Here is a 20,304-nt window from a genome sequence, read left to right on the forward strand (position 1 = left end):
GATAATATTTCAGGAATTCATGCGGAAATTCTTCCTGCGATTCAACCAGGAATTCCCCCGGAGATTCTACCAGAAAATCTTCTGGAGATTGCTCCAGGAATTCTACCGGATATTCCACCAGGAGTTCCTCCAAATATTACTCAGGTATTCGTCCGGATATTCCTCCAGTAGTGCATCCCGATATTCCTCCAGTTATTTCTTCAGATATTCCTCCGGATATTTCTTCGAATATTTTACTGGATTTTTCTCCGGGAATTCGTTCTAATATTCTTCCAGGAATTCCTCAGAATAGGGTAAGGGAGGTATTTTGGACCACCAGTTCGACGGCTCATATTTTGGACCACTGAGTGGTCCAAAATAAGAGCCCCCGTAAGAGTGGTCCAAAATACATCCTTTATCATATTATTTCGAATATTTCTCCATGAATTTGTCCGGATATTCGTCTAAGAATTCCTTTGGATATACTTCCGTATATTCCACTAAGAATTCGTCCAGATATACCTTCAGGAATTCCTACTTATTTTCTCCCAGATATTCCTTTAGATGTTCCTCCTGATTCTCCGGATATTCCTTCAGGAATTCCTCTGGATGTTACTCCAGAAATGTTTTCGGTATTCCACCGGATTCCATATTTATCCAGGAATTGCCCCGGATATTCCTTCAGGAATTCCATCGGATATCTCTAGAATAATACTGTAAAACCCCTTTTTGTGCCCCTCTTTTACGTTCAAAATTCCAAAAAACAATCCCTCTTTTTACGCTCCAAATTCGAAATAACGCTCCCTCTTTTTACGCCCCATAGGAGCGTATAAAAAGTTTCAAGCATTTATATGACGCAAATTTGGATTAGTTTCGGAGGTTGTTTTTAGATGATCTAAGTACTGCGGATGTTCTAGGAACAGAATTTAAGCTTGCATGCGATGTGGTATTACATGTTGTCATGGGTTGTAGGTAGTCTACGAACTCCACAGAGTCAAGGTCTGTTGATCAACCTTCGTAATGGAGACAGTTATTGGAGAATAAACAAGTTGTGTGACCCTTTCTTGGTATCTGTTTGTATTCCAAGTGGTTCTTATTGTTTTCGTGAGATATAGGTTGTCTACGAACTCCATAGAGTCAAGGTCTGTTGATCAACCTTCGTAATGGAGACAATTATTGAAGAATAAACAAGTTGGAAGACCCCTTCTTGGTATATGCTTGAAAAACTACATGAAATAGTTCTTGTTGTTGTCGTGAGTTCCAGGTAGTCTACGAACTCCATAGAGCCAAATACTAAGGATCAACTTCCGTAATGGAAACAGTTATCGAAGAGTGCACAAGTTGTGTGACCCATTCTCGGTATATGTTTGCATTCCGAGTAGCTCTTATTGTTTATCATTGGTTCCAGGTAGTCTATGAACTCCATAGAGTCAAGGTCTGTTGATCAACCGCAGTAATAGAAGAAGTTATTGAATAATAAACTTGTTGTGTGACCCCTTCTAGGTTTATGTTTGTATTCCAAGTACCACTTTTGAAACAAGCCGAAAGACCTTGAGGCCTATTCCAGGGTTTTTTGGATGACCGCGAACCTATGTACTACAAAGGGCTTGTACCACTTGTTAAACAATCCGAAAGATCTTTGGTTACGCGTGTAGATCTTAAGTCCTATTCCAGAGTTTTCTTGGATGACCATGAACCTATGCAATGGACGCATTCTGTTCTATATACCACAAAGGGCATGTACCACTTTTTAAACCATCTAAAAGATCTTCGGTTACGCGTGTAGACCTGAAGGCCTTTTCCAGGGTTTCTTGGATGACCAGGAACATATGCAAGGAAGGCGCTCTATTCACAAAACACAGGTCCAAGCTCCAGGAGATTGCAAACTTTTTATACGCTCAAAATTCCGGATAGCGCTCCCTCTTTTTACGCCCTAAATTCGAAATAACGCTTCCTCTTTTTACGCTTCGATTCAATTTATGCTCCCCCGTTTTGGGTGCAAAAAGAGGTTTTTCAAAAAATGCGGAAAAACAAAAAAAACGGCCACCACTTTTTATGGAGCCGCCCCATAGTGTGGTGGTTTGTTCAAACTAGATCTGTGGCGCGGTCATATCATCGGCGGCGGCGGCGTGCCAGTGACTTTTATCGGCGGCGGCGGCGGCGTGAACCGGCGTGGATGAAAAAATAAATGGTTGAAAAAATCAATTTTACCGCGGATGTTTGGATTAATGCGGTTTGATTCACACGGTAGGAATCGCCCGTCTAAAAACCGACTTCAGTGGATTAAAATTGCAATATTCTGCGTTTGCCGATCATCAAACAGCACATTCAAAATAGTCAATTGTCGGCGATACTAATCAATACCTGATTTCAAAATGTTATTTGAGTTACCACTATTTTGTTACTCTTTGATTTTGATCAATCAAATTTTAACAATAAATCCTGCTTCACTTTTTCGTGACCCCTAAGTGTTAAGAATTAGATTTCGGTGTCATAGAACAAATTGGTAATATCTTTTTTCAAAAGTTATTTCCAATTCAGGTTTAAGATACACTTTAGTCGTTTTGATCTCAAAATAACTAACTTTCAGAAAAAATCTAATATTTTCCTGAAATTTGCCTAAATATGCCAAAAAAGCTCTTGGTGGAGTTTCTGAAAGAATTTCTGGAGGTAACTATGATTTTTTTTAAATTCCTACAGGCATTTCTCAGTAAATTTAATTAGGAATTGCTTCGTAACATCCTATGACAATGTCTGCAGAATTTTTCTATTTTAGAAAGATTAATCCATTCAGGTTCTCTTTGGGAAATTCCTTTAGTAAAACATAAAATATTCCTGCAGGAATTCATTCGGAAATTTATCAAAGAATGAACTATTTTCTGATGGAATTCCTGAAAGAATTTTCTAAAGGACTTTCCGAGAAAATTTCTGAATTAGTGTTGGAAAGTGTAGTAGGAACCTGTTAAGAAAATTTTGAGCAAATCCCCACAGACATTGCAAAGGAATTCCTAACAGTATGTCCAAAATACATCAGCGGCTGCTTCCGCATCTTCCTCGATTGCACACCCCAGAGCCAACGTCCTGTTCCAGGTTCTCTGCAAGTTCTTTTGCTGGTCTCTCTTCCTGCATACGCACTACACGTCCAACCCACTGTAATCTGCCTTATTTTATCAACCTGCCTATGTCTGCATTTTTGTATACTTGGTTTAACTCGTGGTTCATTCATTCATCTGCTCCATTTACCATTTTCCACCACGCTGCCAAGTATTGAGCACCGTATTTTCAACTTAAACACTTTGAGAATTTGATAATCTGCATTTTAACGTCCATGATTCATGGCAGTACAGGACGGCTGGATGAATCAACGATGTGTACAGAGCTAGTTTTGTGAGTGTCTGTAGGTAGCTTCATGAAGTTACAAAAGAATTTTCTGGGGGAATTTTCAAAGGATTACCCTGAGAAATTCTCTATTAAATTGCTTAAAGTAGTTTTAAAAGAATTCCTATGGGAATTTCATGAACAATTATTGTCAAGAAACTTGCTAGCTAAGGAACTCCTAGAGGAATTACTAAAAAAAATTTCCGAAGGAATATCAAATTGATTTTCAAAGAAATTCCAAAGCAAAGTTCCGAAGCTGACAGAAATTTCCGAAGTAATCCGTTAATAAATTTCTTAAGGAGTTTTTAGAGATTTGGAATTTTGAAACAATTTCCTAAGGAACTTCTAAAACATTCTCTGTAGATTTTTCAAAAATAAGGATTTTCAGAAGGTATATCCGAATTTCTGAACGAAGTCTTGACGGAATGTCCAAAGGAATTTTCGGAAATATCTAAGACTGTCAGAAGTTTCTTCAGGAGTTACTTTGAAAAAAAAAAACCTGCAAGGACTACGGATATTCCTTCAGGAACTTGTTCAGGAATTCTTAAGGAAATTTCGTCCTAGAACTTTTCAAGGAATTCCAAAAGAGTTCTTAGAAGAATTTCTTGAGGGAAAACACCTTAACGATTTTCCCAAGATTTTCTTAAACAAATTTCTGAAGGAATTTTTTCCGAACTAATTCCTGAGAGAAATTTCCGAATATAGCTGAGAGAATTTTCGAAAGACTTTCTGGAATTCGTTTCCGGAGGAGTTTTTGTAGAACTTCTTGAGGTAATATCCGAGGGAATTCCTGGACGAATCTCCAGAGGATTTTTTGGAGAATTACAAAAAAAAATCCTGGAGAAATCTAGGAATTACTTCAGAAATACCAGTAGGCATTTCCTCTGAAATTCTATTAGAAATTTTTCGTTTTTTTCGTTTTTTTTGCTAGACTTTACCGAAATTATCTCTCGAATCTCTTATGGATTTCACTGAAGTAATAGTCTGAACTACGGCTTAAAAATATCATGATTTTAACAGCAAATTCTTCTGTGTTAAGCACGAAAACTCTCCAAAGTATTATATGAAAAATTTCGAAAAAAATTCAAAATTTCCGATTGGATTACATTGATTACATTGTAGATTCTACTAAATTTTTTTTTGATTTTCGGCAGTAACTTCTTTAGAAACTACAAGTGATTCTTTAGAATTTCCACGGGGAATTATATCGCACTTCGACGAAAAATTATTTAGAATTTACAAAGGAAGCATTTTGGAATATCCCATTGGAAATTCCAGAAGACATTCTTTGGAACTTGTAAGGGGAATTCTCAGAAATTTCCATAAGAAATTCTTCAGAATTTCCACTGCAGATTTTCTGGGAAGTCCCCGGGAAATTTTTCTTAATTTCTGAAATTCTTGGAATTTTTGGTGAGGAATTCTTTGGACATACATATAAGCGAAATTCATCGAAATTTAACGGCAATTTTTTCGTCAGTTCTAATGAAAATTCTTTGGAATTATCGATGAAAAAAGAAATTTTTGAAAACTTTCACGAGAAATTATTTTCATTTCCCACCAAAAACTCTTTGAGTTTTCATAAAAAAATTATTGCAATTCTTGTAAGAAAGCATTAGTAATTTTCATGAAAATTTATTATTCTACTTAGTAGATTAAATCTAGTAGATACAGCCTAATTCAAATTCATAACTAATCAACCAACCAATTCATTATCCAATGTTTGTCACCACACTGTCTTAGAGGCACCATCACTTGAGGTAGATTTGAAATTGAATTCTGACGAGCTCCACCTCAACAAAATTCTAACAACTAACAACAACAATCATAACACGAGTTTAGTACTATTCCAATCAATTCCACCACGTTGTATTGTCTTACAAATACGTATTTCATCTCTGTAAGGCCATCTTCAATGTCTCTTATTTTACTCGACTCAACTCAAGTTAATTGATTTTTTTTTATTGTGATTAGTCATCGGCCCAAAATCGCCGGCGGCGGCGGCGTAGCGCGGCGGCGCACAGGTCTAGTTCAAACATCTTCCCAAGGATTTTCTATTCTACATCACGAATACCGGAGTTCTGGAGTTGTGCTTAACTTTTTGGGTTGTTGCAATTTTCAAATCAGGTGTTGCAATATTATTTTTTTGCACTTCCATTTTTTTCGTGGGTAGTACAGTAGACTGGCCCAGAAAACAAAAAGTTCCCCGAATTCCACGGGGCACCCCCCAGGATTGTGTCTTTTGATGAGAAAATCAATCTCTCGAAATTTCCGCTCAATCGCTTGTTGCATAACCTGGCGCATTTGATTTGAAGTTTGTATGGGGATTTCAGCCAAAATATATAGGAAAATACACCTCCGTCACTCATTCGATCTGGAAATTGGTTTGATTGCTCGATTGAGCTCAGAATTGCAAAAAAGGCAGTTGGTGTGTTACAGAACCATATCACAGAAAATTGTACGATGATTAATGGAACTTTAACATAGTTTTCAGTTGATTCGACTCCATCAATAAATCCAAAATTATACAATCCAGTTCCAGATTTATAGTTTCGTGACAGGTTTCTAAGAGGTTTTGTACAGCTGCGTGTTGATACTTCAAAGCCGACTCTCAACTCTATGCCCAGAGAAGTCGAAAAATAACCCAACCCTCGCAAGGCTAACTGGAGATCCTCCAACAAGATGTTATACATTCTTATTCCGTTAACTAAATCTGGTTAATGCAACTGTCATACTAAAAGCCTTAAACTGAATTAAATAATATGTAACAACAATGAATTAATAGAATTCCAGTATTCACGATGAAGCACATGAAAATTTATCTCTGATTTAGAGAGCTTACATTCACAACAAAACTCCAACAAAACAACAATAAGTTCACTCGATTAGAGAGTTACGTGTGAGTTGGTTGATGCGTGGGACACCATCCCACACTACTCAAAGAAAGGGTATCCAGCTCCGTTGGGTGTCATTTTTCATGCTCTTGTCAACAGGCAATCATCTGGGCGCACATCTGGTGAGTCGTCTCTGACACATCACTTTAGTTTCAATACTTGTGAAAGCAATAGCAGCCTATTAATCTGAACAATCGAAATTGTAAATTGTACAACAATTGCACTGGTATGAAGCCACCGCCATTAAAATAATTCCAGTGAGGTGATGATGCGAAAGTGATGCGCGCTAAAGAATGGCATTGTTCCTCTCAGTCGCTGCACAGTGACTGACAAAATCTTAGCAGAAATACCTTAAATGTGGATTGAATTTTCTCAATGTCGTGAATGTATCTATCAAGTAGAATTTGTTAAAGACTAAGCTTTTGATAAGGATTCAAATTTTGTAGCAGCAAAAAAAAATGGTTAAAAATTGCGGAACAGTATTTCATCAAATTTTCCTGAGTTAAGACGAACGAAATGTTATGGAACTCCCACTGTTTGTCGGTCTCGAATGGATTCCCTTCATCCACATGTCAGACAATACTGCCGCGACCCGACTTACGCACTGCCGCAAGAGGTGTGTGGATTATCAGCAGCCATAATAAGTGATATGTGAAAATTAATGCTAATTAGACGCAGCACACCACCACCGCACCGTCAGCTTGCAAGCGTTGCACATTCGTTGCATTTTATGTTGCAGCTGCGCACTGCTGATGCTGAAGCAAAACTGACCCACATTGGCTGCTGACCTAACCCAGATTTAGCTCTACAACATCCAGCCTGGCAGGCCTATCAATAGCGACACGCCAGCTCAGCGGTCAACAACCTTGTGCCATTTTCTGTGCCGGAGCTGAACTCCTTTTTCGCTTGCAGCAGCAGCAGCAGCACATGCCCAGGCGCACGTCGTCCACAGGATGTGATTTGAATTTATTTTTTTAACCATTGCGATATGTCGTCTTCATGGCACAGTTGTTCGCATATGAAAATCGACAATGGTCGGATGGATGATACCGTTTCGGTTTCGCCGACGCGTGAAGAGTATGAATCATTGTGCTCGCTAATGATCGTCACTTGGTCGGGGTGGTGCGGCGGTCCTTTCTCGGACAAGGGAAGCCGACGACCGCGACCGATGACGCGACGGGGCGATGCGGCAAGGGAGGTGTGAACTTGGCTGGTTTCTTTGTTGTGTTGGGGAACTTGCGGTTTAGTTCGGCAAGATTGCCCAAGCATGCTATCGCCCGATTCCGGTGTGGATGATCATTAATTAGTCTGGCTGAGTAACACGGCCGAAGCTCGATTATTCTGAGTCATACTCCTTGAAGCTTTAGTTAGATATAACTGCGAAATAAGCAGACGGTTTGAATGGTTGTCGTACGATTCCAGGTATTCTTAAATAATCGTTTGTTTCTCGGGATTCTGTGGAAAATTATAGTTTTATGACTCGCATGGCAATGGAAAGTGGTGCGATTTAATATATCACTAGTCGTTACAAGCACACAATTACCGAGCCATCGATGGCGAATCCAATTCCCAAACGATCGGATGTTTCCAGAGTAAGATTCTCTCCATTGGGTATGTGCTGTCTTTAGACTGGCCTCATAATACACTCAAGCCTCTTTTTACGTCACTTATTGGGGGGACGTATACCGAAAGTGACATAAAAAGAATTTTTGCTAAAATGTCTAGTATTTCACTTAATTTATTGATCGTTGGATACTTTTAAATAAATTCATTTGCGTTTTACATGAGGTATTATAAGATTTCTCCAAATCTAGGTATAAGCGATGTTTTAAGATCTCCAAATTGTCCTGGAGTTTAAATCAAATGGTCTACCAAATCAACCAATGCTTCCATGGTGTCCCCAGCCTCGGTGTCAACACAATTTTGTCCTCCGATTATTTGTTTTTCACTTGCGTCTTCAATTCTTGCATGAATGAAGTTGTAAGATCTCCAAATTGTCCTGGAGTTTTAATCAATTTAATTAATCTACTGAGGCTTGCATGTTGTTCTCAGTCGCGTTACTATCCCAATCATACCCACCGAGTATTTGTCTTTCACTTGCGTCTCAAGTCCAGGTATATTAGATGTTTTAAGATATCCAAATTGTACAGGAGTTTGAATCAAATGGTCTACCGAATCAACTAAAGCCTTCATGATCATGATATCCTCAGCCGCGGTATCATCATAATCATGCCCTCCAAGTATTTGTCTTTCACTTGCATTTCAAGTCCATGAATACGAGATGTTTTACATGAGGTATTATAAGATTTCTCCAAATCTAGGCATATAAGATGTTTTAAGATCTTCAAATTGTCCTAGAATTTGAATCAAATGGTCTACTGAATCAACCAAAGCTTAAATGATGTGCCCAGCCGCGGTATCAACCCAATTATGTCCTTTAACTATTTTCCATTCACTTGTGAGGTGTTCACATATGAGGTGTTTTAAGGTCTCCAAGTTGTACTGGAGTTTGAATCAAATGGTCTACCGAATCAACCAAGGCTTCCATGGTGTCACCAGCCTCGGTGTCAACACAATTTTGTCCTCCGATTATTTGTTTTTCACTTGCGTCTTCAATTTTTGCATGTATGAAGTTGTAAGATCTCCAAATTGTCCTGGAGTTTTAATCAGTTTAATTTATCTACTGAGGCTTGCATGTTGTTCTCAGCCGCGTTACCATCCCAATAAGCGGTGAAACTGTAATCTTTAATGTGGCAAAAAGCATTTTTTTGTGTCTCAAAAAAATAGTCTCATCTCAAATGATCCATGGAGTATTATATTTTTTCGATATGCATATGTCGCTGATTTAGTATTGGTGATCCACCGAAAACTATCGTTCTCTAGTACTACGCTACTAACATGTCTATTTGTATTTACCAACGCTAATACGTCAAAAATGATGATTAAGGTCTGATTGTTTGATCGAAGATAAACAGGTAATCCATTCACAAATTCATATTTGTGACAAATGTTACTTAGGGTAACCAACTTGATTTGGACCCCTACACATTTTGGACCCTCCTGGCGACATTTTTCTGATTTCTGAACTAGAAACAATGCCGCTGCTAATTCCTCCATTGGCTTCAGGAAATTAACATTGTTCAGCATCTATTTCACTGGTTTCCCGTGCGAAAAAGCAATATTTGGATGAAATTTCGAGGAAATCAGTTTGTTCAAGAAGACGAGCGTTACAATGCGTTACGCTTAAAAGTATACATCACTGAATATCTCAGAACGTGCACAATAAGTTATTGTCGAAATTGTGAATTTAAAACGCAGGAATCTTCTCATTGATGCATGCCAACCGAAAAATAAGACTTGACTTCAACTCAATTGGGTCCTAAAATGAAGAATCGATATTCGATTTTATTTCAGGGAACGATGAAGTTAATCATCCTGAACGCGTCAGTTTTTGTTTTGACTCAAAAATTGAAAGGAACATTGTTTAGTTTGAAATTTGAAAAAAGATGAAAAATGCTTCCTCGACATTTTCGGTCTTGTGAGACGTAAGGATTCAAACGCACTAGCAGAACACCGCAGGGCACTTTGGCAGTTAATATATGGGCCTGACGTTTTGGGCTGATGGTTGATTCGTTCTAAAATGTTGCACAGGCCAATATTTGCCTCAAAATGTATTAAACATAAAAATATTATTTTAACTGATTTAGACTTTTACCAAATTTTTTATAACATCGGTATTCTTGACCGATGAACTATCGTTTGCAACCATAAACGAGGTAGGGCTTTAGGACCCAATTGACCAGGGTAAATTGGAAATTCGACTTTGAAGAGTTTAAATTGGGGGTGTCCAAAATGTGCACTTTTTTGGGTCCAAAATATGTTGCACTGTCCAAAACGAATAATATTTTCATTTCAGAAAATGGAAAATTTCACTGATTTATCAATAACTGAAGCTCATTTCGAATTTCTATTTCATAAATAAGACTTTCATCTTTGAAATGGTGTCATGTCCGCCCATATCGAACCTGCATTTCAATAGATATAAGCATATATTGGGATGCACTTCCTCTAGGAGTCCAAAATAGAACAGTTACCCTATCTACTGTGTGTGTAAATGTAAGTAACTGTTTGATTCATTAATTCTGCTTTTTTATGGCTATCAATCACAACCATAAGAAATACAACATTATTTTACGAAATATTCCACTGTGATTTCCCATTTCATTAACGTAAGTATACACGACTTCTGTTTTGGTCGACCATATCTCGCTTAACTTTTCAAAAGGTCCTAAGTAACATTTTTTTCATGAATTAATTTGAATAGTGCAATCAATAGCTTTCATGTTGTTCTGTTGATTGCGCTATTCAAATTAATTCATGAAAAAAATGTTACTTAGGTCCTTTTGAAAAGTTAAGCGAGATATGCCTATCAAGCACAATCATCCTTCTGGTGGACGCCTGTTTGATTTCCACAGGGATTTCATGTTATGTCAAATCGTGTACTGATGGCTTTAACGAAAAGGCCTTTTGCATATGAAAAACAAATGGAGCGAATACAAATCTAGTACTTCCTTCTCATCTGTTTATCGGTATGCATATAACATCAAGCATGTAAGATACTTCTTTTGCAATCTACCTCTTCGACGACCTTGTTTGAAATTTTACGTACGCTCCGTTGATTTTTATATTCCTCTTTCAAAAGAAAATTTGGTTTTCCTCAAGTGAAGACGAGTACCTATGGCTACCAGCGGATAAGTTTTGAATAATCTAATTTCTCTGAAATTAAAATAGGAAACTATCTATTTGGTCTGATTTTAATCGTCTTTTTTTTTTAATTTTTTCCTTTTTTTCTCAGAAATAATCAGACTGACTTGTGCCCAAAGTCCCAATAAGGTAGGGTTATTGATTCAGAGATCGGATCCGTAATCGTTTAGAGCGAGATGAATTGTGGCTCTACTATTGTACCTGAAACAGGTGGTCGGGGTGATACTGCAGCTCTCCCAGTGCTGGAAGAAGCACATGGATCAGGGTTATCCAACCGCAAATCTGCCGAGTCTTCGAAAGTTCGGATATACGATGAACTCGATGATACTGCGTCTCGCTCTTCAAAACGTAAGCGCGATGAGAATATTCCCGATGGAAATAATAATGCTGACAGCAAAAGGACTGAAGGCGATGATCAACCGAAAACTAAAATTATGCTGGTAAATCGTGTTCGTGAGTTAACCATGGACGATTTGGAAGAACCTCTTCGAAACTTCGAAAATATCCTAAGATAATGTATCATATTCATAGCAGGTCGTAAATGGCTAGAAAAACAAGTCAAAAGTGTAACAGATTCCAGGAGCCGAGGTAGCCTTGACGTTTTAGATTGGGTGGCAGCCCAACCCCACCCCCTTGTAAACTGGATCCTGTTATCAGTACCATGGCTGACAATCGAACGAACATCGGCTCATCAAGTGATTTCTCGTTTGGATGGTCTTAATCCCGCCCTAGGAGTGAGCCGTTGGCGTCTGTTTTATGGCGGCGAAACCATGGGAAGGAAAGCGTCTCTTCATATTCGGATTGGATTACGAATCTTTATCCCTTCTCGAAGGTGAATTGTATTCATTATTCTATACGTTTGGTAAGATTACGGCTTTCCAATACACAGGAAAGCCATTGAAACCTTGATTTGTTGAAATAAAAACAAAATCTGCTCCATAAATCCATAAATAAATGATCTTTTGAAATTATTTAACTTTGATGTACAAAGTGTGCAGTTTTTCCGCTTCATGCGTGTTTGATCCACTGATGTGTGTACTTCGGCACTACTGTGGTAATTGTATGCTCTTCTATTCGCATTCGCTTTGCATACTAATGGATTGTTAATCTTACATTTTGATTCAACTGTTAAAGAGTAATGAAAGTCGAGTCAATATTTGTTCGTCAGGATTGTGATGATTATTAGGAGGTATGGAGCACAAAATACCCGCTATGATTGGCTACGTGCTCGTGCTAGTAAATCTAGCTCTTCTACCTTATTCTGAATCCTGAATCTGAATGTGCTCAGCCGCGATTTCAAGTCTCAAGTCCAGTTTTATGAGATATTTCAAGGTCTCCAAATTGTCTTGGAGTTTGAATCAAACGGTCTACCGAATCAACCAAGACTTCCACGATGTCCTCAGGAATTGGAATCAAATGGTCTCATGAATCACCCAAGGTGCCTCCAGCCGCAGTATTAAGCCTTCACGATGTCCTAAGCCGTGGTATCAACCCAATTATGTCCTCCGATTATTTGCCTTTCACTTACGTCTCAAATCCAGGCATATGAGATGTTTTAAGATCTCCAAATTGTCCTGGAGTTTGAATCAAATGGTCTACCAAATCAACCAAGGCTTCCATGATGTCTTCAGTCGCGGTATCAACTCAATTATATTCCCCGAGTATTTGTCTTTCACTTGTCTCAAATCAATTTGTTGTAAAATCTGTCCTGAAGTTTGGATAACTTGCGAATTGCTCAATTTCTCAAATTCTCAAAAAACATCTGTAAGATGTTGTAAGATCTCCAAATTCCTCGAATTGTTCTAGAGATTGAAACAAATGGGCTGCCTCTATTTGAGACTCAAGCGAAAGAAAAATACTCTGAGGGTTGTTACCACGGCTGGGGACTAGAGGGTCTTGTGCGGGAAATCCCGGGATATCCCGGGATCTGGAAAATCCCGAATCTCGGGATTTTTGCACCCATATCCCGAAATTATATTATATGACTTTTATCAATTTAACTCGCCATACAAGCCGTATTTACTCATCATAAACAGCCTCATTTTTCCATCCATCATATAAATTCAATATTGCTAAGCTCAAAAAACTATTAGATTCCTCTTTTTTATACAGTAAACCTGTATTCAAATGGGTTAATGAATATACTATCATAACGGTAACGCATCAAAAGCGCAACGTCACGTCTGCATCGCGCAAACCCCGCAGGAACGTGGCAACGCATCAAGACGCTAGTGTGCATCGGTTCTTACATAATCGTGTTCGTTGGTATTGGTGGCGACTGGCGAGCGGTTGGCAGCAGCTGACGGTATTTCAATTTCTGCCATTACCAACAGTCAGTTCATTCGGCAAGCTATGGCTGAGCGAGGATTTAAACTACCCAGAACCAAAACCGCGGTAATGCACCTTGTCTACGAATTCTACGACTACGCCAAAAAGCAAACAATGCAAGAATTGACGGAAAAAAAATCGCCCGAATAACGAACTTGTCAGTATGTTGACAGATGAATGGACAAGTGTCGCAAACAAGCGATATTTGAACGTGAATCTTCATTTTGCGGATGGTTCTTTCTTCAATCTAGGGCTGGTTCGGATTCGCGGAGCGTTCCCTGCGGAAAAAATAGTGAAAGCTGTGGAACAAATGATAAAAGGTTTTGGTCTTGAAGCTAGCTCCATCAGACGGTGCATCGGTTATGGTGAAGTTCGGAAGGATGGTACCATATTTCCATCAACTTTGCTATAACCACGGGCTGCATCTTGCTGTTCAGGATGTCCTTCATCGCTCGGACTCTGCCTGTGAAACGGATGATGCGTTAATCTCAGATTCAGAAGATTCGGACTCTGACGATGAAGAAGGAGAATCTCCTAACGAAACCTACGATGCCGAAACTGATGCAATGGACAATGGCAAGAACATATATGTATCTGGTAATATACATTAAATAGTTGTTTTTTCGACATTAATCAATTTAAATTCTTATTGTAGATTTGTACAAAACCAAACAATTTGGGAGTGTTCTCAAACGAATCCGAATTGTTGTTCGTATGTTCCGCAAATCACCCGTGAAGAATTCGGTTTTGCAAAAGAAGGTAATGGAACACTTCCACAAGCAGTATCAGCTTCCTCCGGACATAAAAACCCGCTGGAACAGCACTGAGACCATGCTTAAGCAATACATCAAGCTCCATGACTGTGTGTGATCATTAGCGACAAAGAGCTGGATATGATAAAATCATTGCACGGCGCCCTGCAGCCTTTTGGGTTAGTATCAGAAACGCTGGGCCTTAGGGACGCAACTCTTATGACTGATGAAGGTAGCTTGAACTTTTTTCTCACTAAACTAAAAAGCCAAGCTAACCCTTTTGCAACACAACTCCACGAGGCTATTCTGAAACGAATCGAAGAACGGCGAAATCCTAAGCTTGTTTCACTCATGAGATGGCTTCAGAATAGCGGATCATCAACATCGACTGTTTCAACGGAGCTCCCAACCATTCCCCGGAGTCAATTGATGAAATTTGTGAAGGAAGAATGTGTTCGCCTCTACAGAATGTCAACGGTTCATTCTACTCCTGACTATGCAACAGCTGAGCTGAATATAAATGACGCATCTCTTGAGAAGGAGCTCGAAGATATGATTCAGCAACATGCTGAAACGAGCAATACTCAACGTGAACCATTCAGTATCCAAAAAGTGATACAAAAAGAACTTGCACTTTTTGAGCTAACTGGCGAGCTTACACCGGGACTGAACAATATGTACAAAGCGTTGAAGTCCATCAAACCGACATCCACGGATAGCGACAGAGTTTTTTCTGATTCGGCAAATATCTGCACCAAGAAAAGATCATCTCTACAGGATTCAAGCATCAACGAGTTGTGCTTTCTCAAATCATATTTCAAGCGTGTCGATGGAAAATAAACCATCGTTACTATTTAAATCGAGTAATTATGCACTGAATTATTAAATGAATTATTGTTTTGTTGTGAACTTTTCAAATGAATAAATTGAACTGAATTATTATCATTTCAAAAAAAATGATTTTCATTTATTTTTATGTTAATGCCGGGATCCCGGGATAAAAAAATCTAAAATCCCGAATCCCGGGATTTTTTTTTGGCCGGGAAATAAGACCCTTTACTGGGGACATCATGGAAGCCATTGTTGATTCGGTAGAATATTTGATTAAAACTCTAGAACTATTTGGAGATCTTTCAACATCTCATAACCTGGATTTGAGACGCAAGCGAAAGAAAAATACTTGAAGGACATAATTGGGTTGATACCGCGCTTGGACATCATGGAAGCCTTAATTGATTCAGTAGACCATTTGATTCAAATCCTAGGACAATTTGGAGATCTTAGAACATCTCATATGCCTATATTTGAGACGCGAGCGAAAGAAAAATACTCGGAAGACCTAATTGAGTTGATACCACGGCTGGGGACATCATGGAAGCAATTGTTGATTCGGTAGACCATTTGATTCAAACTCTAGAACAATTTGGATATCATACAACATCTCATATGCCTGGATTCGAGACGCAAGTGAAAGACAAATACTCGGAGGACATAATTGGGATGATACCGCGGCTGGGGACATCATGAAAGCCATTGTTGATTCGGTAGATCAATTGATTCAAACTCCAGGACAATTTGGAGATCTTACAACATCACATATGCCTGGATTTGTGATACAAGTGAAAGAAAAATACTCGGAGGACATAATTGAGTTGATACCACAGCTGAGAACGTCATGGAAGCCTTGGTTGACTCGACAGACCATTTGATTCAAACTCCAGGACGATTTGGAAATCTTGCTACATCTCATATGTCTGGACTTGAGACGCAGGTGAAAGACAAATACTCGGAGGACATAACTGGGTGATTACGGCGGCTGGGGACATCACGCAAGCCTCAGTTGATTCGGTAGACCATTTGATTCCAACTCCAGGACAATTTGGAGATCTTAGAACAACTCATATGCCTCATATGAGGACATATTTGGGTCGAAACCTCGGCTGAGCAGTCTAGGGAATTCTTGGAAGACCTGTAAAGGAACGGCTGCTTAAGGCATATTGAGTTTGGTTTAATGGATCATATAGGGCATGAACCATTTTTAAAAAAAGCTAACAGCCCTTCGGTTACGCGGGTAGACCTCAAGACCTATACTTCAGGAAATTCTTTGATGACCTGGAACGGAATTTGGTTTGATATATCAAATAGGGCATGGACCATCTGAAAAATGAAGATATACAGCTCTTTCGTTACGCTTGTAGACCTTAGGTCCTTGGTTACGAGTGTAGACTTCAAAGAGTGCCTTCTTATAGGCTTCTTTTAGATGTCAATAATGTTTCAATTTTTTTTACGTCACGTGCCGTAAATAGGAGGCCGTAAAACGAAGTGACGTATAAAAAACTGCCGTAAAAAGAGGGTTGAGTGTAGTCAAATTCACACTTTGGTAAAACTTCCATCTTCCGTCTCTTTAGCGAACAAATTTATTTGTTTTTTGATTTTTCCTCTAAGCTACGGACGAAACTCTAATTTAATTAGGAAAGGTTTGATCACTGCGTGACTTTATCGAAGTTAATTTATTGCCTTTTTTCGGTGATAATTATGCTACTCAAAGCGAAAGGGAGTAGATCAAAGTAATGAAGATACAGATTCGATTGACACCGTAAGCGAGCGGCAAGTGTGAAATTAATAGAAACTGAAGGGCAGAGGGCCATATGAGAGAACAAGCATTGTTGAAATCGCTGTTATTCTGCCTGACCGTTCCTGGGTGGACGTGGACCCGATTCGTTCACTTATTTCAAAAGTAAATATGTGAAGGAAGGGATGTCCCTCATTAATAGGCACACTTCAGAAGAAAACAAGTTTTACCTTAAAACTTTGATTTATTGAAGTTCTTCGAACTTACATAAGCACAAAATAGTTAATTATTCAACAGAGCAGTGCTCACTTCGGTTTTGTACACCATTTTCATTTGATTCGCCACTAAACGTTTCAATGTTTATGTGTAATAAAACATTTCCTTCAAGACAAACCTCCTAGAATTCAAATTTAACTCCACTCACGTTTTCAAGGGCACAATCGCAGAATGCGTGAAATTATGTCTTGTCCTTAACATTTTGTTAAGGTCGCCTACATGTTCATGACTGGAAATGGGCCCTCAATTGTTATCCTATTTCTCACACTCTAAATACAGCCCACTGATTGCTTTGCAGTCCAAAAACCGAAAAAATAAAACGAACAAACGCTCTCCACTCACCTGAAAGATGTTCTGCATCTTGAAGCTCCGCTCGTTGAGCCGCTCCACGGCCAGAATCTCCGCCAGCGGTATATCACAGATCGGTCGCTTTCCCTTTGCCTTGGCGTAGCTGAGCGATTGGGTCGTTAGCCGAAAGAAGCGCTGCTTGAAATTCCGCCGACCGAAGCGCTTCCGACCTTGGGCCCGTTTGGTCATCATCCTGTCGTTCATCCGGAGCCGGAGAGAGAAAAAAAAGAAGCAGAAGCGATTCAAAGCGTTAGATATGGTCACTTGGCCTCGGGGCCCGCGCGTCATGGCTCGATGCGATCGTCAATTGTGGCTACTTGCTTCTTAGGCAAGGGCAGTGCTATTATTCTTTCGAGTGAGGAATAACTTCACGTTCAGTGGATAAAGACAATAAAACAACGAAAAGGGGGTGAAGAACTACCAGGTATGTGCATATCTTATTGTGGCTTGCTTTCGGAGAATGGGTTGTAAATTAGGAGCGAAAATAAAACAGGAGAACAGAATGAACCACACAAGTATGCGGCTTGAGATGGACAACTACTGTCGATGAGAGTAATTTATAATTAGATTTCGCGTTCCCAATAAGAACGAACAAAAAATTAGTGACCAATGAAATATTGAAAAAAAAATACAAATTTTTGGTTCAAATTATGCTTTTATAATATTTTTTTTTACTATTTCTGACTATCATTTCACATAAGTTTGTCAAAACTTTTTCATCCTTTTACCATGCGTGTCTATGTCATGGAAGTTTGTAGCAAAAACTGTAATGGCAGTTGGATGTGTGATACATTAAACTCCATTAACCGTTTACGATTTATGCAAGGGATCATACAAAGCTGTGCCATGCTGTTCCAAATCAAATCACCCTCAATTGACGGTATGCGGCAACTAAGAACAGAACATCGGAGGTGAAACAATGAAACACTAAAAAGACGATTATGGAGGTAATTTGAATCGCGATTTATAGTCAGTGTACGGGGTGGACTTACCATTCACTGTTGCACGCGACGAATCCGGCGAACCAGGGGAGGGTAGGAGTGGTGTGTATGAATGGATTTTTAACAATTTCGGTATCGATATTTACAGTTCACATTTAGTAATAATTCGAATCGATTGGAGTACAAGAATTAAAGGGAAGAGAGTAAGAGTGAGAAAGCAATAGATAGTTAGTTTTGTTTGGTAAAGATCTGGGTCATGGTGAGGTAAATTTGAGATTTGGGCAATTGATGAACCGACAAATATCGAGTTAACCAGAGCTACGACACAATTGGCAAGTATAAAACTACTTTGGGGTACACCGAGGGGTGCTCCGTATATGGTGCATCAATACTTCGGTACCGAGCATGGGTGGGCGAACTATTTCCTTTCACATCCATCATACATACGTGGCTAAGGCACTAAGAGCTAACAGAGAAACGACAAAGACCCACAGATGAATCAGCCTTCCTGGGCGGAAACTTACCCTTCCTTGAGCACCACCGGCTCCAGCACCGTCGTCGAGTCGTCGTCGCAAATGTTGGCACCCACGGTGGAGATCACCTCCAAGAAGTGCTTGATAGCGTCGACGTGCTTCTCGGTGCAGAACTTTTTGTACAGCTGGCCGGTGTATTGCTCCTTGCAGGGTTGCTGCGCCGACCGGGAACTGACCAGGTTTCCGAGCGATTGGATCGTTTTCGAGATCAACGTTAGAGTACGGGTAGTTTGTTCGTCCTGCGGTTAGAGGAATGGGAGAATGGTTCTCTGATTAGTATGGCAGCGCTACAAAACGGATTTTGGACGTAGGAGAAATTTCGGACTAATATGGTTGAGGTAATGAGGTTGAAAATGTTTTGCCTTCCTCGTACAACAAAGTTGTACCAAAAGTCTATGGGATTACTCCAAAAAAGAAGGTGTTATATACCGATCGACTCAGCTCGACTGAGGTGATGCCTGTATGTGTGTGTATATGTGTGTGTCTATATGTACAAATTTTGTAGACATACTTTTTAGAACTTAGCATTTGACGGGGAATGCGGTCCCTTTGTTTGCTATTGAAAATTAGCCCGATCGGACATTGCATTTCGAAGTTATTGAAAAATCATTGTTTTTTCCTACTTCGAAAAAAAAATTCAAAATTGAAAAACAAAAAAAAAATCCAAGAATAGTGGCAATGCATATTGATTATTGTAAAGACATACAAAATGATAGAAAAAATGCGATCTATTCCCCTAAGGTGCTTTTTGACCTAGAAAGGCATCATTGCCGCTAGGTGGTTTAGTCCGTTATTTAATCAAATATCTGTTTTTAATCACGTACAGTCCACGAGGTGTACACCGATCCAAAAATCGGCGGCGGTGGCGTTTGTTACAATTTTGGTCGGCGGCGTGAATCGGCGTGGAGATTTTCTTACGTTCGTTACGTTCGATTTTTTCTGCATTTTTGAGGACATTCTCGAAACTTCAACTGGAGAATCTTTTGAATTTCGTCGAAAAAAATTGATGAACTGCTGCTGAAAATTTTCTGAGCTTCTCCAAAATATTCATTTGAACATTATTTCTGGATTTTCCATGGCAACTGCTCTTGAGAATACTTGATATTTTTTTGGAATTTTCAAAAAAAATGTTTGGTTTTGCTGTGGGAAATTCTTTAGAATTTACATTAAAAATTCTTCAGAATTTTCACGAAGAATTGTTCCAAGTTTCTGCAGGAAAATGTTTGGAAAATCCACGGAAAGTTTCTGTTGAGTACTCTTTGAAATTTACTCAAAAAAGCTTCAGATTTTCCGAGGGAGATTGTTCAACAAAACAACAAAAAAATGGTTTTCAACGGCAAACTGGAATTCGCACAAGATTTTTTTAACTGTTATAGAAAACAATTCGAATGTTCAAGGTGAATTTTTACTAAAATTGTTCAAAACTTCAACGTGACTGTTTTTTTTTCAATTTTCACGATAAGCTGTTCGGTGGTTCAACGAAAAAAAGTCGGAGTTTTGAAGGAATTTCTTCAGAAAATTCTTTGTATTGTCTATAAGAAA

General features: G+C 39.0%; 1 protein-coding gene across 1 annotated transcript in view; it reads right to left on the reverse strand.

Annotated features, from left to right (window-relative positions):
• The window catches only part of LOC134225463 (GTPase-activating protein), a 135,800-nt gene that overhangs the window by 45,841 nt on the left and 69,655 nt on the right, over positions 1-20,304 (reverse strand). The window contains exons 4-5 of the mRNA XM_062705556.1: positions 18,754-19,001; positions 17,283-17,481 (exon numbers count right to left, since the gene is read on the reverse strand). Of these exons, the coding sequence (XP_062561540.1) occupies positions 17,283-17,481; positions 18,754-19,001 (447 nt within the window). The remainder of the gene's footprint in view (positions 1-17,282; positions 17,482-18,753; positions 19,002-20,304) is intronic.

Source organism: Armigeres subalbatus, chromosome 3, assembly GCF_024139115.2.
Source record: "Armigeres subalbatus isolate Guangzhou_Male chromosome 3, GZ_Asu_2, whole genome shotgun sequence".
NCBI lineage: Eukaryota > Metazoa > Arthropoda > Insecta > Diptera > Culicidae > Armigeres > Armigeres subalbatus.